This window comes from Monodelphis domestica, chromosome 2 (assembly GCF_027887165.1).
Source record: "Monodelphis domestica isolate mMonDom1 chromosome 2, mMonDom1.pri, whole genome shotgun sequence".
Lineage (NCBI taxonomy): Eukaryota > Metazoa > Chordata > Mammalia > Didelphimorphia > Didelphidae > Monodelphis > Monodelphis domestica.
In genome coordinates this window covers 59,180,050-59,198,690 of record NC_077228.1, presented here as the reverse complement: position 1 = coordinate 59,198,690, position 18,641 = coordinate 59,180,050, and the positions used below count along the sequence as shown (strand labels likewise).

At 42.8% G+C, this 18,641-nt stretch overlaps 1 protein-coding gene across 1 annotated transcript in view; it reads left to right on the top strand.

Moving 5' to 3' along the window:
- Positions 1-1,945: 1,945 nt before the first annotated feature.
- Positions 1,946-18,641, top strand: part of LMX1A (LIM homeobox transcription factor 1 alpha) — a 193,692-nt gene continuing 176,996 nt past the window's right edge. The window contains exons 1-3 of the mRNA XM_001363575.3: positions 1,946-2,786; positions 3,732-3,848; positions 6,627-6,813. Coding sequence (XP_001363612.1) covers positions 3,773-3,848; positions 6,627-6,813 — 263 coding nt within the window. The 5' untranslated portion in view covers positions 1,946-2,786; positions 3,732-3,772. The remainder of the gene's footprint in view (positions 2,787-3,731; positions 3,849-6,626; positions 6,814-18,641) is intronic.

Here is an 18,641-nt window from a genome sequence, read left to right as displayed (position 1 = left end):
CAAGATGATTGGAGGAGCATTAACCATTGGGAATGAGGGCTAGAAAAGCTTCATAGAGGAGACAGTATCAGAGCTAAGCTTCAAAGGAAGGAAGTCAAAACTAAACCATAGGCACATCTTCATTTGACTTTTGATTGGATTTATGACAAACCCTTAGAGATAGTCATTTTATCATTCATTTATTCATGCAGCCTAGGTTGTGCTAAATACTCAAGATGGTGGTGGATGTATAGTGTTATAAAGATGAAGATGGACAGTCCCTACTTTCAAAGAACTCATAACAATAGAAAGGAGAGATAATACAGTGTACACACATAGCTATAAGATCTAATGAAGTAAGTGGATAGAAGTCAAAAAGTAACACAGAAGAGATTCATAGAGGGTGATATAATGAGACACAGCTAAATAGCACCTGGGCAAGTATTGCAAAAGAAGACCTTACAATGTATTTATTTCTTCCATCTATATGTTTTTACAGCTTATTTTTTTCTCATTTCAGTTTTTTAAAATTTCTTTCTCCTCTTCATCCTGTAAACCTTAAATCAGCAAGTATTAATTCAGCACTAACTCTCAACCCTGCAAAACCACCCCTGACTAGAGCAGCTTACAATCTAGTTGGCAAACAGAATTTCAGACAACAGGAGACTGTGATTGATTCATACTAAATTAGAGTGTCTTTGAAAAGGAAGAGACAAATCTAAGGTTTGGGATCATAGCTGTGGTGAAACCTCAGCTGCTTTAAATGACTGCTCGGTAGAGTTTTGCCTTTATTTATATTTTTACAGTGGAGGTACAATAAATTGCCCACTTGATATTTTCTCTCTTACATAAACTATTCATATCCTTTTGCTGAAAACTTATATTTCACACTGATTTTTCTCTTGATTATCATTCCTTTTAATCCTGTTCCACCTCGGTAGATGCAAATAATATCAGCCTAAAAGGTAGAAGACAGGGATCTGAATACAAAAGCCCTCCCACTAGCTAGCTGACAGAAACATCCACATGTCAGTTCCCTCATTTGTATAATCATATTGATTTGTATAATTTGTATAATAATATCTGGCCAACTTACTTTACAGGATTGTTGTGCAGAGCACATGGACTAATTTTGAGGAAACCTTATTAAAAAGGACAGTCAAGTATTATCTTCCAGGCTCCTACCCACCTGCTGTACCACTTCCATGAACTATGTGATTGGCATAGGAAAGGTCCTGTCAGGACCCACCTGTATTAGTTAGAAAATGTTTTGGCTTTGCGCTGCATTTCTTCCCCAGAGCTCATGGGGGGAAAAAACAACAACAAAAAAAAACTTTCTTTTTTTTTTTTTTTGCTAGCTTCTTTACATTGAAACATAAAGTAGTGACTTCACCTCCAGGGTTGCTGAATGGATCATAATAATTGAATGGCACCATGAGCTGCATAATCTAACCCTGCCTGATAACAGAGATATATTTAATCTCCCCTCCTACTTTGTTTTCTCAAGGACTAACTTGTCTGATCACTACCTGTTTAGTTTTTTACTATAGTTCTAGAGGACAGAAGCTGGAGTCCCAGAGCATTAAAGCTGAAGGAGAGCTTTGAAAACATCCAATCTCCTCATTTTGCAGATGAGGAAACTGAGACTCAAAAGGCAATGACTCCCTATATATTGCACAGTTGGTAAGTGGTAAGACTAAACTGATCATCCAGGGCCCCTGCTTTTCAGTCAAGGTCTCTGTTTGGACTTCAGCCAGCCTCTGACTAGTTATGTGACCATCTCCGCAGTTTGGTTACCTAAAATCTCAAACTTTCAGCAGAAAGCCCGGGTATTAGGAGAGAGGAAGAAAAGGGAATGCAATCCTGCAAAAGGAGCTCCCGAGGAGACAAGAGCTGTGCAAACCTGCGTGATGCCTAGGACGATTGCAAGCATACTGGTGGGCTTAGCATCACCTATACCAGGATGGGGGTGAATAGGCAGACATGCGTGCGTTGTAAGTCCACGCTGCTGCTACTGGCATAAAGCTGTCCAGGTGGAGTGGAGCCCTTTCTTCTTCTCTCCCTTTGAGGGGCCCGCAGATGCGCGAAGCTGCGAGAGTGCAGTGAGGTAGCAGATACACGTGGAGGGGAGGAAACTTTGTGAGGTGAGGCGAAGAGGTGCCCCCGGCTGGGAGGTGAGCCAGATCGCTTCGGACACGCAGAGCCAGGCTGATCGCTGATCCCAGCCCCTCCAAGGGACTTGCTTCCGACCCTCCCCTTCCCCCTTTCTCTCCTACGTGAGAGCACAACACACACACACACACACACAGAGAGAGAGAGAGAGAGAGAGAGAGAGAGAGAGAGAGAGAGAGAGAGAGAGAGAGAGAGAGAGAGAGAGAGAGAGAGAGGGAGGGAACGCTCAGCTACTCGGGATATGCTAGAAGGAGAGAGGATCCGAACCCGCACCCCTTGTCGCTCCATCCAGTAGCTGGCTCCGAAAGGCTAGCTCACTAAGAGGTCTTTAGGCCCGCGGGGCGGCTACCGCCAGGACAGCAGGAACCCGGGAAGGCAAGTCTCCCAGTGCCCCAAGACACAAGTGGAGGCAGCGTGGCCCGGTCGGTGGGGCTAGCGGGCAAACAACCGCTCTGGGAAGTGGCGGTGGAGCAGCGGGCCAGATCCGCCTTCGACTGCCCACCCAGTTTAGCAGTCTCCACGGGTCGAACTTCTCTTCCGTGGAGCTCTCTCTCCTTGACGCTACCCTGCTCGGGACAACTAGCTGGAGTCGGACTGCTTGTCTGTCCTACTCGGACCCGGCTCTCTCCAATCAGGTAAGTTTGTTCACTTCCACCGCCCCAGTCTAGCGGCTCACGAATGTCTGTGTTGTTCAAAGTTTATTTGAAATGCGTCCAATACTGAAACCCGGCAGTCTCCTCCCCGAAGTTTCTTCTTTCCTCCCCCGAAGAATTGGCCTGGCCTGGCCCAGCGGATAGGACTTTCTTGGCATTCCCCAGTCCTGCGACTCCCCCCCATTCGGGCCACCTCTCTTCCCTCAGTGAGACTAATGGAACTAGTGGCCGGAGCCCCGGTCAGCCAATCCCCTGCGGTAGAGCGCAAAAGGTTAGCTCAAGCCACCTTCTCTTCATCTCAGTCGTGAGACTCTCCCGGTTGTCAGGAGGTGAAGGCCGATGCGGAGCCTGCGATGAGGAGAGGGTGGGTGGTGGGACTGGAAATCCGGTGCAAGAATCAAGGTTCAGCAGAGAGACAGAGGGAGGCTAACCCCTGGAGTTCCATTTCATTTACTGCGCGCTCCCCACCCCCACTCCAGCCAGACTTCCCTGTAGGTGCTTGGGTTTTAAAAAAGTGAGCACATTGAAGTGGAGCAGGTTTCTGGATTAGGAGTGCTCCGATTTGGGGGGATAAGGGTGAAGAGAAAACCTGGGGTACCCCGGGGCAGTGGGAAGAGGGGAGGAGGGCTGACCCGGTCGTAATGACTCAGTTTTCTGTCATTAAGAAATCAGATTCAGTCAGTGCACCTTCTCCGTGACCTGTCTCCCACTCTACCCACCCCCTTCTCTGCCCTCCCTCCCCCCTCCCGGCAATGTTTCTCTCCTGTAGACCCTCCTCTCTTCTCTTCTCTTTCTGCCTAACTCGGACACTCCCTCTTGCCTTTCCCTTGGGTGTGTGGCGCCTGTCTTGTGGTGTGTCCAGGTCGGCCTAAGGGAGGGTTAGTCCGAGGGGAGCTGCAAGTCCCTCTACTCTTCCTCTCCAACCAGGTCGCCTCCCCTCCCATTCCCTGGTCCCCGGAAATCTCACCATGCTGGACGGACTAAAGATGGAAGAGAACTTCCAGAGCGCGATCGAGACCTCGGCCTCGTTTTCCTCGTTGCTGGGTAAGTGGAGACGAGGAGTCTCCCGCGATTCCCCAGTGCCCTCCACCCCACCCCCACCCCCGAAGTCTCGGCTCTGGACCTCTACATGAACTGAGGGTCGAGCTTGGGCAGCCTCCAAAGAGAGAACTTTCTAGGATTCCTTCGGAGTTAGGGAACGCTAGGATTCCTTTAGAAAGTAAAAAGATTCGGCCTCTCATACTTACTTAAAGATAGATACAGTACCCTTCAGTAGAACACACAGCAACGCAACTCACTTAGTATTCCTTCCCTACCAAACCAAACCCTGAAACCACAGAAGCCTCTCCAATCCTGAGCACAGAATGCGGAATTCCCCAACCCCGGGAGGAACCAGAGAACCGGCAGCTTCTTCTAAAAGTGGCAAGCGATGAAAACCCCTCTATTTTAGTCACTTTGCAGATCGAAATCTACTAAAGTCTCCCCCTTTTCTTCTGGCTTTACTTCCCCCAGGATCTCTCCATCTTGGGGAGCGGGAGGATTTAGGAGGGGATATCTCGAGGCCTTCTCTTCTGTCCTTGGTCAGGTAGCGTCAGACTCAGGGGCTACTCAAGTTCGAGGCTATTTCTTTGGCTTTCCTGTCACCCCCGGACTTGGAAGCCCCGGGGCGAGGGGCTGCGAAATACTTCACTGGGGTTCTTTTAAATGAAGAGAGCCACAAGAAGTCACGCCTAGAAGCTATCACGGGAAGGCATTGGCCTCCAGAGCCTTTTCCTTCTAGGATCTGAAGCTGGAAGCCTTGAGTTGCCTCTGCTGAAGTCTCTCAGATCTGAGGGAGCTGACACAGTTTGGACTCTGTTTTCCCCTTCTTCCTGGAGACCTTCTTGGGTCTGTTTTTCTCAGCTAGCCTGGGAGAACTGAACATAGGGATGCTGAGAAAAGAGTTGTTTTCAACTTTCAGCTCCTTCCAAGTTAGATCCAAAAGTGGTGGCTGAGTATTCTCACTCTCTCAGCTGGGCTGGGTGGATTATATTATTATTATTATAGGATAACTTCGTTTTTATTTTTTAAACTTTTATACCAATCTATAGCTTCCAACAGGGAAAGAATTAGAAGGAAAGACAAGTTTGAATGGATTAATCAATCGAAGGGAAGAATGTGACCTCTTGGACATTTCCCCCTATTCTGTCTGCTCTCCTCCAACTTCTCCAGACTCCTTCAGTAATCAAATAAGGCACAAATTGAGTCCTGGTCCAGGCAGGAACAACTTCCTGAGCTCTGGGCAACCCAGGTACTCCTGGATTTCACTTCGAACTCAACAAACGGAATTCATAACTTTGCCCCTCTTCCTACTACCCAGGGGGACACACTCTCTCTCTCTCTCTCTCTCTCTCTCTCTCTCTCTCTCTCTCTCTCTCTCTCTCAACTTTATCTATAAATCTAGAAGTATCTTTAGACCAGAACCGAGAAGTGATCAAGAAATTTTCAAAAATGCAAGTAGGAAACCTTGCATTTCAATGAACCATATCTCTCCACTGTCCTTCAGTGCAATATCTTCATGCATGGGACAATCTTTCCCTTAAATGATGAGGATATTCGCTGCACCCCCTTTATGGCTCCCTCTGTCACTTCATGCACAGGCATACTTCATGTCTTTTCTCAAAAAAAAAAAAAGTAAGAGACAAACACGGGAAAAAGGCTTAAATCCGTTTGCGAGAGCATAGGCACTTAAATAACTTAAAAAAAAAATGTCTTCCGTGCTTCGGTCCATAGCTGTGAAAGAGGACAAAACCAGGGAGTTCAAGAAAAAGGAAAAACAAAAACAAAAACAAACACCGCCCCCCCCCCCACAAAAGTCCTGTTAGAACGAGTAGGGAGACGCATCTCATTAAAAGGAGAGGGAAAGATCATTCCTTTCGCGTTTTCTACAAAGTTTTCGTTCCCTTCATCTTCTTATCCATTTGCGGTGTTTTCACAAAAGTGTGCTGGGCCTCCGGAACCCTGAACCCGGCGTTCATCTTGCCCAAGGGTTGAGCGCAATCTTTCGTCGGATCGGGCTTCTTTGGGGCGCTTTCTATCTCTATCCTGATCCCGGGTTTTGCTAGGTATGCTGTCTAGCCACCAAACTCAAAAGGGACTTCCCCATCCAGAATCCTGGAGACTGAAATTTTGTGGATTCGTTGTTGGGAGAAATAATTATGTTTGCTGAGACACACTGATGAAGTCCCAATGCCTGGGGGGTACTGGCAGTAATATATATCTATATAGTAATAATAATGACAAATAATCATTCCTTTTGCAATACATCTCATTAAAACGTCGTTTCACCTTCTAACCGTTTTATTCAATATACACGGGTAAGCAAACGCCTGTACAGTCAGGATATCCAAACCAACCATTAATTGCGGATTAATCTTCATTTGCCTAAGCGGCATGAGCTTGTGTTTATACCTCCATCGACCTTCCCCCCCAAATATAAGTTTCTGCCTTCTCTCTGCACCCCGCCCCCTTCCTCCAGTAGGGTAAGAATGAAACAAAAACAGAATTCCAATGGTCCAAGTTAATTAAAAAGGACAATTTCGTTCTGACATTTCTCTGTAGCTCTCGCCAGCTCAGTTAATTCGTTCTCCGACTCTCTGGCTCGAACCCTGTCTGGGAAGTGGAGTCTTTGCTGCCGTAGTAAGTTAGGTGCCTCTCAGAAACCTAGCGGCGGCTCGGGCTGAGCAGCGGGGGTGGCAAGCCCTGGGGAGGGGAGGGAGGGCCTGGCGCGGGTCTCGGTGGCCCTCCGTGCCAATCTCCCGGTGTTGATCTGTCTGCTTGCAGGGAGAGCTGTGAATCCCAAGTCGGTTTGTGAGGGCTGTCAGCGGGTCATTTCGGACAGATTTCTGCTACGACTCAATGACAGCTTCTGGCATGAACAGTGTGTTCAGTGCGCCTCTTGCAAAGAGCCCTTGGAGACCACCTGCTTTTACAGAGACAAGAAACTTTACTGCAAATACGACTATGAGAAGTAAGTGGCGGCATCCCCCCACCCCCAAGGGCCCCCGGAGCTGGCCCAGAGAGCTGCTTTGTCTGTGGCGACAGACGCTCGTGGAGCCCTACACAAACCCACAGACGCACACTCATGTGTAAAGAATGGGGCATACTGAGAGACACCAAAATATACCCATAAGTACCACAAAACAGAAAGCCCGGTCGTGACCAAACTCCCACCACTTACCCACACGCACACAAGGACACACACGGATAGATACGAAGCTGCAGGAGTCATGCATGATTCATTGCTGTCCTCATTCCCAATGGATCGAACCACGGTCTCTCCCTTGTTCTTCTCTGTCTCTCCTTTCCTCCTCCCAATTTTCCCAACACCTTTCCCGACAGGTTAAACTTGTGGCTTTCTTCACTTAAAGGAACCCCAGTAAAGTATTGCACAGAACCCCTGGGGGGTTTCGTCCTCCCCAAGGGACCCAAGGGACTGGATCCTTTTCCTGAGCTTGCCTCTGCCTCCTCTTGTCCCTTCTTTTCTGTTCACTGGTGAAAAGTTTTCCTTCAGCGTCTATTTGCCAGGACCCAAGAGTTGTGGTTGGGATGGTCTGAGTCCCCAGGATGTTGGGGAAGGGATGCTGATTTGTGTGTGTTTGAGAGCAATGAATGGAATTGTATTTCTCCCTGGGCCACGGTTGCAACTGGCTGCTGTTAGCAGTCTCAGATCAGAGGGGAAATGGGGAAGGGTGGATGTACCTCCGATTATTTAGTAAAAGAATCTCTCACAGCTGAATAGTTTACACTCTTCTAAACTCCTTAGGTCGAATCTCCAAGGATGGCAATATCTCTAGGGCTGCTATGGAGGTGAGACAGGAGAACCCCACCAGCAACTTTTGTTTCCCAGGGTTACTTCCTTAATGCCCCTCCCAGAATCGTCCTTGCCTTACTCTCAGGCACTCTGGTGACTACCGTAGTTAATAGCAGACTCTTTCAGATCCTGGGGACAGTTCAGACTAGAGCCAAGAGGTTCCGAGGCCTCCACCCCCTGCTCAGACTGCCCTTACCTTAAATCTCTTTTCCAGTTAATATGATTCTTGTCAGTCACAGGTTCAGATTCATTGTTTCCAAAGGAGTTGGGACATTTTTGAGAGAAAGGGGGTACCAGCTATGGCAGCAACTAAAGAAAAGGCTGATGCTAGCTTCTTGAATTCACTTGAATATGTCAGGCTGGATGAGGCTAGGGAAAAGAGAGTTAGAGCAATTTCCCCAGTTCCAGCAGAGCTGGAGTGGGGAGTAGAGATTGTATGGAGAGAACTGCTGTTTTCCCTTGTGGAAATGCCTCCTTAATAAAGACATTAGCTTAAGACGGCTAGGAAGAGCAGGGGAGAAAATGAGAGTCATTGAAAAAGATTCTGCCTTGAACCTATGTCTTTGTGCGAAGTGGCTAGTGTCCCCATATATTTCACAATTGTCATTAAATATGGTCCTGGAATAAAACAGATTAAAGTATCTAAACAAAATCAAAGGAGGATTAGTCTGTTTGGAAAATAGTTCCTTTTGTGTTATTGAAAATGTGCGATAGGGGTGTGCCTGAGGAGTCTTAGTGAAACAAAAGACATTGAGAAAGAACAGATACATTGGCACTGCTTCTACCCTGGTCCCTGAGCAATGAGATTTACTAAAACACTGTCACATTAATAATTAGACTCAACGGGTGCACTCATAAGAAAATTTTTTCATCACTTTGGGCTGTTTTGAGATAGTATGGTTTGCTTTCTCCCCTCTCCCCATTTCATATAAGAATGGTGCAGGACAGTTTCCAAGAAAGATCATGTTGCCCAGTCCCTCTTTTTAGGTTTTCCCTATACAATGCCAAAATCTCTACATGAAAAGTGGAAAATCCAGGAAATCAATGAGATATTATGTCCCTACAATTTTAACTATCATGCCTATTTGAAACGGCTGGTCCATTGCTTTTTTTCCCCCAGGAGATTTTAGTCTTGAATTTACAAAATTTTCATTTTTCAGTTTTTGAACTCCAAGGCATGCCCATGCTCAAAGAATGCAATGTATTGGAGCCTGAAAATGAATATGGGTTGTGCATTTCTATTCAATTTGTTTCCAGAAAAAAAAGGAGGAAAGAAAAGAATAATCAAAGAGGCTTTAAAGTCAACATAGTTGCTTATGGCAAATCTTCATTAAGGAATCATGTTAATGTCAAAAAGAAATGATAGTCATAAAACACTTTATTTATACTAGGGTGTGCTTCCCTTTCCCTCCCCCCAACTGTTCAGGCTCTGGACATGGTTTGAGCCAATTAATTCAACAGGCTTCTGCCCCACTCACAAAGCCATTTTTATTATCTGTGGGGCTTATAACTTTGAGGACTATCAGAGTTACTGGGATATATTGTATCTAGAGAAAACATTCCTCCTCAATTTTAACATTATATACTGTTTTGATAGATGTTCTAAAATAAGCTTATTAAATGAGATAAGGCAAAATCATCACTATCATAAATATTTATTGAAAAATTCCTACATAGAAAATACTGCGTATATTACACCCTATACCCAATTTGTTTTAAAAGACATGACCTCTACCATCTATGAGTTTATAAATGAATTCTATAAGTGGATAAAACAAGTCTTTAAAAAAATTCAGAACTTGTCTCTCTCCCCCCCCCCTTTTCAGTATTAAAGTTCTATAATTTTAATTTTGGAGGCAATTTGGCATTGTGAAGAGTCTGATGATTTTGGGGTCAGGAAGTCATGGATTTAAATGTCAAGTCTTATGCTTGCTAGTTTAGTGATCTTGGTTAAGTTGTTAAAATTCAATGTGCTTCAAGCAACTTTCTAGGATAACTATTAAGTAAGGGACAGATTGTAACCTGCCTTGTTGAAGGGAATTCCCACCCTGAGGACATATAAAATCCTTAAAATTCTTCTATTAAGGTCAGATAAATTGGTTGGGCATTCTCATAAAGTCCTTGTGAGAACAGTGACTGAGTTAGAAATTGAGCATAAGTGGCAGAAAGATGATGATGATGATAAAGGGAAAAAAGACAGAGGAACATGAAATCTAATGAAAAAAAATGTCCTTGTATTAATTTAGTCATTGGGGGGGGGGGATTTACAAAGAATCAAGATAGGGGATGACTGTTTTGTATAAGGGAAATCTGAGTAATGTTCTATTTGAATACTATGTGGTTCTCCAGTGGCACCATTCCCTGTAGCTCCATGATCCCAAGCAACTAGCTAGAGAGTGAAGTTTCTTCCATCATCAAATTGTTTTCTCTAACAAGCCCAACAAGGAATCTGACAGTATTTCTTAATGAATCAAAAAGTTGTTTCAATTATCTTAGAAGGACCACTGCTCAATAAAGAGTTTATAGGATACTTATGTTGTTGAACTTTGGTATCATACACTAGAATGACCCAGGGAATAGCCTTCATCCAAATCATGTAGGAGACAGACATGGGGAAAGGAGCAGACATTTATTATGCACCTTTTGGATGCTAGGAAGACACTATGCTGAGCAGTTTACATAGAGGAAAAGGTTCTGATTCCATTCGCTTTTACTTCCAATCAACTTCCCTGGAGAAGAGTAACTTGTCCAACTTCTATATGGATTCCTTCATGTTTTCCATTTGTTTATGAGGATGGACTATGCCATCTACAACTGACATAGGTGTTACAAATCTGGAAAATGAGATACTGGCTTTTACTGTCTTAGAAAGCCAGAAAGTTGTTGTTGTTGTTGTTGGTTTTTTTTTTTTTGGACAATCATCATTATTCCCCCCCCCCCCCCCAATCTAGGGGTTTTTACTTACACAACTGTTGTTCTCTAGTTAAGTGAGCTTCTCTGTGTGATCTGGTTGGTTTGGAGTTTTCCCTGAATTACTTCCAAACAAATGCTTTGGTTGGACTTAAGTCAGGGATAGAAGGGGCTGCTGAACAATAGGAATGTGGTAATACAATAGATAATTAAGATTTCTGGAAGAGATCCCAAGTCAAAATCAAGTTTATATCATTTCTTTCATGTGCTAGAAGCCTGGGTCCATCAGGCTTAGGCTATCCCCCCCCCCCTTACATATGAAGTTTATCATCATCCCTTAGATTGTTTTAGACATCCTAGGAGCTGTGTGAGCTAGTTTTGCTGTCATCATCGCCTGTTCCCACAATATCACAGCTCCCCATGTGTCAGCGAATCTCCTGGAGAAACCTTTCCTCAGAGGAGAGTTTCTGTGTTGCCCCCCTCCCCCTCTCTCATTTTTTTGGAACAGAACAATTATAGGAAGAAAGGGATTTTACTGGAGAAAGAAAGTGAATATTACAAAGACCTGGATATCTTTGCAGTTGGATGATTGGCAGCCCTGCAGTGAAAATACAGCAGTGATAGGGATCTCTATTAAGACTTGGAATAAACCAATTCTACGTTTTATCCATTTGAAGGAGGATGTGTGTGTGTGTGTGTGTGTGTGTGTGTGTAGTGTTTAGTGGACTCAATTTGATTTTGTTAAGGGCAACATTACTTGGAGATCACAACTAGTTATGCAGTTACTCATAAAAGGAAGCCACAAATGAAATTATAGAGGCAATTGTTTGTCTTGCTTGACTTTATCTTTTTTCGCTTGGCTCCTGGGGCAATAAAATTTAAGGGATATAAAAAAATCAAACACAATGAGGCAATAAATTGTTGACTGGTTAAATTGCAGGGGACTCATTTGATCTACATCTCATAAGCCCAGCTCCACCTTGGTCTTGAGATTCTTATTTTTATGAAAGGCAGATTTGATTTTTCTTGGTTGTAAAGAATGACAGAGACCTACCTTATTCAGAGGGGTTTTCTGAATCTTTCCTCCCCTCTAGAAAAAGATCACCTGAAACTAAAATTAAAAGAACGAAATGAGATAAGAAATATAGAAATAAAGGATAAGGATTAGTAGTAAAAAAATGGTATTGACATCCAATATCATTCCCCCTCCTCCCCAGTTTACCCACAGTCTAGCATTGTAACATCCTCTATGATCTTAATCCTTATCCAGAGAAACCTTTTTTGAATAGGTTTTCCAGTCTCTTTGCACATATTGGAAGTCCCAGTGATTTTGCCATGCATTCTACTTTGAAGCAAATTTCCCAGAATAGACCTCTGTGATTAGATTTTTGCCCCCATGAAGATTTCTTACCTCTTTCATTAATCTGGCTTTTAACCTTTGGGCTAAGCAAAATAATGACACAAATGCTTGGGAGACTTTTTGTTGTTTTAAACTGGGGAGGCTTTTTAATGATTCTGAACAAATATTGTTTCTCTTCTTAACACAGTTCCATTAGCTAAATTACCAGCAATTTTAAAGAAAAGAAGGGGAACAAAAGACCCAAGAATAGATTTAGACCCTTATGTTGGGAAGGATGCAAGTGGGAAGAATTTTAAAGTATTAATTAAACTTCCAAGAATTTATAATAAATATATTTGGTGTCATATATTATGTAAACACACATACACATACACACACACACCACTGGACTTTTTGTTAGAAGAATTGATTATGTTGCTTTAAATTAGACTAATAAATACATTTGGAAAAATCTTCTTAAAACAAAGTACATCTGTATCTACTCCCAAACTTCTAAAAACAGATAGGTATTCTAATTCAATTCCAATCAATTCAGCAAATATTATCATTTGAAACCTTGGTTATTCTTTGTTGCTTTTTAATTTGATTTTGTGTGTGCTCTTGATAATGAGCTAATGTGTATAAAGTGCTCTGTAAACCTTAAAGCCTATTTAATGTAAGCTATTATTAATTATTAGTTGTCTTGTTGTAAACCTTAGAGGGAAGCTCGTTGGAGATTTACTTATATGGGAGGAGGGAATCTCTTTTTTCCTCTTCCAAAGAAGCATGATGCTGCTCTCTTCCAGAGGTGTCCTCCTCTCTCTAGGGCTAAGCATCAGCTCCCAAGGACTTACAATATCACTTTGCTTTATGTTTCCCAGAGAGAGAATAGAAAAGCATTATATCGGGAAGCCCCTTAGGCTCTTGGGGGGGAAAAGACCAGTTCCCTTCTGGAGTTAAATGTCTGCTAGACTCTGGGAGAAAATATCAGAGGGAATATACAAGAGGTTCCTGTCTCCTTTGTGTTCAGAGGAAGGCATGTTTTCTAGCACCTCAGGGAGAAGCAGGCTTAGTGTTCACTATGATTTAAATTCTCCCCTGAGTTCTTTGAATGACAGTGCAGGGTGCCTGATTTGACTTATTGCAATTAAAATTAGTTATGTCATAGTTGACCACTGAGGATAGGAGCTTTGTGTCTTTTGTCATATATTAAAGTGAACCAGCATCTAAGTGAAAGGTAGCAGACCCACTCGGTGGAGACAAAGCCGATGTCTTTCAAATGTCAAATTGTTGTTTTAATTTAAACATGAACTACTATCACCATACTTTAACCAAGTTGAAGTTAATAAAATTGCTCTGGCTCTGGCATTAATTAGCAGAGGGGGATTAGTGTTATTTTGGCGAAAAGGAGGCGTAAACATTGTAATCTTAGCTACATGTTTGTTTTCACACTACTGAAAAATAAATAAAATGGGAATTAGGGTGGGGATTAAGTTTCTCTGGGAGTTAGACAGTAGAGCCAATTGAAATAAAGCAAAAACCCTGAAGTCAGTTAAGACATTTCTTATGAAATAAAACTGTTGCTGCCTTATCCCAAATATCTCTCTGGTTGTGTCTACTCTGTCCCAGTACAAAATGAAATCCGGGCAGTGGGGGCAGATGGGGAGACCCTCCACATCCCCAATTCTCTCTTGTCTTTCTGTCTCTCTCTTTCAGTGCTGAACTAGAGACAAAATAATTTTTTGAGCTCAACACCTGACAGCCATGCATGGATTAGCAAGCCTTTAATGAGACCATGGCCAGCTCCCCCATTTATAATTGCACCATAATGTCATGGCAACTAAAAATACATTATGGGCTGATGCTGTTTCTAGTCCTTTAACTGAAGTCACATGAAATAGCTAGGTCTCACACAGCCTTTCAGGATTCCAATGTGAGGATCCTATTTTTGGATAACTGCAAATAAACTTGGATTATAGCTCTCTCCACATTGTCCCTCGTACTCCTCTCTATTAGGTTTGTTGTTTTTTAATCATTATCATATAACAGACAGGCACTGATAAGTATTTGGCAGACATTGAGTTGGCCTTCCATGTCTGACAAGGCAGATTAGACTGTGCATAAAAAGAAGCTTAGTAAAAATACCCATCCCTCTTGCTGGGTCTGAACTTCATACTCAAATCTAGATTTTTTTTTTTGCCTTTCCCTTTCCAAAACTCTTCTCTTTTCTCTTTAACTTTTATTGTTCCAAAAACTTGGAATTGTGCAAATGCCAAGGTCATATGTATGTGCCCAATGAGCTCCATGTCCAGGAGATCAATGAGTTTACCATCTAAGACAACAGTACGGTTCCCCTCATGGCCATATGGACAGAGGGTTTTCTCTAGAATATGTATTGGCCTCTGAAACATCAAACAATTATACTGTACATTCAATCATTTCCTCAGCTTGAATTGGGTGCTAAGGAATCTTACTATCAGATTTGGAGGGTTCTGTGGTCATCATTGTCATGAGCAATTATTATTGCTTACTGAATGCCTGCCAATGTTCATTTTACCCTGTCTGGTTGGGTTGGGTCTTATCTCTTATTAGACTAAGAAAGAATATTTTAGAGAGACTCTTGATGTTTATGGTTAGACCAAAGATTGGATACCTGTTATTTAGGAGGACCCATGTTTTAGGAGAGAGTTCTGGGCTATGAGGCAAAAGACCCTGACTTCTACTGCTAACTACCTGGGTGAAGCTGGGCAGGATATTGAACATATCTAGACCTCAGTTTCCACCTCTGTAAAATGGAGCTGTAGTATGTGGTCCTTAAAGCTCCCACCAGATCTTATTTTTGGGATCTCTTATCTTCATCATGTATATATGCTATAAATACAAATATACTAAATAAATATATATACATATATAATATATGTGCATATATATATATATATATATATATATATATATACTATAAATAAAGAAGCAAGAAACATTTAACACAGGAAAAGATTTTGTGATAGGAATTCTGGGTAGAATGTTCACACCTTTTGCTTCTCCAGCAAACTTTTTAGCCCTCAATGGAGTAACCAATTGTCACCATCTATCTTCCATACAGAAAGGGGTTCTTTGGATGTCCCTCGCTTCTCAAACCAGCCCCACCCACTCCTTTACACCTCTTCCTTTCTTTGACTCACATTTAAGTTCACTCTTCCCTAGCCTAGCCTAAATAGCCTTTAAAAGGATTTAATACAAAACAAAACAAAACAACTTAAAAAAAAAAAAAAACCTGAGCTTCAGATTAGCCTCTTAAGCTCATTAAAGTTCCCTTAAATACTGCAATGTTGGGCTCCTGGGGGATATCCCCCCCCAAACCATATTTTCATTCTTAACATTGTTGTCATTCACCAAGAGGCAGATTAAGGCAAACTCCCTCTGAGCCCCAGAAATAGGCCCTCACTCTCTGTAGGGGGTATCCGAATTGGCCTTTGTTTGAGCTCTAGGACAGCAAGCAACCCAAAGGATGGAAGATGCCAGTTCAGGCCCTGGGCCCCTAGTTCTAGGGCACAGGGAGAGGATATGGGGGAAGAGGAAAAGACAGATTGCTTTTCCATCATTAATTTGAGATCTTAAGAAGAGACACTCAGTTCTATGTGGATAGCTGTGGGGACTAGGGAGGTGGTGGGAAATGGGGGTCCTAGTGTTTTGGGGAGCACTTTGTCTAGATCCACCTTACCTCAGGCAACTCTTTCTAGTCATCACTGTTGGAGGTGGGGGGGGAATAGAGAAGGGATAGATAGGTTGACAGCTACTGTAGCCTGGTTTCATAAACTGACCTTCCCCAAGAGCAAACACTCAAGGCAGGACCTTGGGGATCCTCTTCCCTAGAATTCGAATCCTAAACATAAAGCAAGGTTTTTGAGTTTGCCTTGGGCAGCCCAAGTGCTTCAGAACCAGGTACTTCTATTGGACCACTTTCAAACTGTGGTTAATTATGTAATTTTAGCACTCCTCTTCTTCTCTTCAAAGCTCCTCCTTAATACTCTCCACCCCCTCCCTGTCATCACAGGCTTCATTTCCTAATGCTGGCGCTTAGGGAGATCTTTTTGGTTTTGACAGTGGAACAAATCCCTTTTAACATAACCATCACTGCTCTCCTCCCCTGCTGCTGCCCCTCCACTCCCTCCTTTTCCCCATTTGCCCCTCCTTACTTTGTGGTGGAGCTTCCTATTGGGAATATACCTCTTGCTCCACAGCTTCCATATTCACCCAGAGGCAAAGTAGCTACAGTTTGAGCTCCAGAGAGAGGAGAAAATCCCTTAATAGTAGCCCACTTTTACAGTGTTTTAAAATTTACAAAGCAAAGCCTTTTACTTGGAAACCACCTTTGGAGGTACCTACCTCCAAAACTCAAGTGCTATTTGTCATCCATTTCATAGATAAAGAATCTGAGGCTCAGAGAGGTCAAATATTTTGACCAAGCTAAAGTCCATATCAATGTTGGGATCCAAACTCAGCTCTCTTCTCTCTCACAGGCTTTTGGACAATTGGAGAAGGCTGCCATGCTTGAGTACTTTGATCCTCCAAGAGGGAAAAATATCTCTAAGAAGCATCCAGTACTTTTCTTTGACTCATTTTCTACAGTGACTCATTGTATCATTGTTTGTGTTTGGACCTCTAATTCTACTACTAGCCTTTTTAGCTCATTTCTTTCTTCCAGAAGTACTCCTTAGTTGTGGTAAGGTATGATAGCAACCAGGATGGTGTCATCCTCAACTTCATTCTCTCAGTACCCCAACTCATCCAGTCTAATACAAAGTCTTGTCATTTCTACCTTCACATCTCTCAATATTCCTTTGTCCAACCATAATCCTCTTCAGGCTTTCATAAACTCTTTGTTGCTATTGCTTTGTTGTTTTCAGACATGTCTGACTCTTCGTGATGTCACTTAGGATTTTCTTGGGAAAGATACTGGCAAAGATACTCTTTGCCACTTCCTTCTCCAGCTCATTTTACAGATAAAGAAACTGAGGCAGACAGGGTTGTGACTTGCCTACAGTCATATGGGGAGTCAGTGTTTGAGGCTGGATTCGAATTCAGGAAGATGAGTCTTCCTGGTTCCAGATTATCTATCCACTGTGCCACCTTAGCTGCCCCTCATAAACTTTTATGGCCACATAAACTTATAGTCTCTGCTACTAGGGGATGCTGAGGTTGGTAGATCAATTGAGTTTAGGAGTTGTAAATACTGTAGGGATAGTGCCTGTTGGGTGTCCATACTAAGTCTGGAACCAATGTCATGAACCCCTGGAATAAAGGAACCACCACACTGCCTAAATCAGGGGGTGGGGTTGAACCCATCCAGGTCAATTACCAAGCCGGTTAGGTCCAACCAGCAGTAGGCTTGGGCACGTGACTGGCTGCTGCACCTTTAGGCTGGTCAAGATAGGAAATCCTAGTCTAAAAAAATATCATTTGAAAACTGACAAGATATATTCTATGTATTCATCAATATATATATTCTATGTAGTCCCAATGAAAGCATGTATTTGCTTTGTGCTTTATTTCATATAGGGAATGACATTCTGAGCTAAGGTCAGTAGAACATACATTCTGAGCTACGGTCAGTTTTTTTTTTTCCCCAGGAAGAGAAGTTTATATTCTGAACCATCTTATTAGTTTATGTAAAACCAAGCAGCAAAGGAGACCAAACTAAAGGGAAGAAAACTGTCAAATAGTGTATGCATGTGCATGCATGTGTTGTGTGTCTGTAGGTGTATGGATACAACCAGTCCTAAATATAAAAACAGGGTAGGGTAGCAGCCACTTTCTGCACTGCTATTAGAACCCTACCTAAAATGATCTTTTCCTCTCTGTCCCTGTCATGGTGACTGAAATATCATCACTAAAGCTTCATTTCCTTTGGGTTAAACACTGTCCCTGTAAAAAGGCAAATATTCCTGGGAGAGTAAAACAGTTATTCAAAGCCCTCGGTGAAGTCCATTTCAAATACTTCACTATGGCATGTCGGTGAACCTAGGGTCTCTACCACAGAAGTGTGGCATCTGGCAGGCCCTTCCCAGCTAAAAAAGCTTCATGGATGTGCCACATGATGAATCCTCTATTCATTTCCAGAGGGGCAGCTAAAGGAAGAGCAGAGAGACTTTTCACCAGGTTGATCCCTAGGTGATAGGTTTCCTTACTTTCCTCGTTAATGACTGACTCTTCTGACTTCCTGTTTCAGGAAACCCCAGCCATGCTTTTCCATTCCCTGGTTCCTAGCCATTTTCTCAGTTGCTTCACCAATGTCCATCTACCAGATTCTCATCCTTCTTTTCCCAACTCTCCACTTGCCATTTCTGGAACCACGATCAAATCAGCTCCTCAGTTTGTCCTGTGGAACTAGGTCTTGACAAATAAGAGTCAACCTTCTAGATACTTAACCTCTCAGGCTGACTTCTAAGTTACAATTTATTGAGAGTTAGTCTTGGAGTTAAGTAGTATAAAGGATATTTGTAATGATACCATATGGTACTCCCTCTGTCTTCCTCAGAGCATAAACTCCTCACTTTGACCATAAAATCTTTCCACAAGCTCCCTATTTATTTTGTTTTTGAATTAACTCATCAAATTTGCAATGATTCTTCTAACTAATCAAATTTACTCATCTCTCATAAATGTCATTGCTTTTGCTAAAGGACTGAAGAGGACAGAAGCATATTCTCAATACTCCCTTCCACTTCTCCTCCCC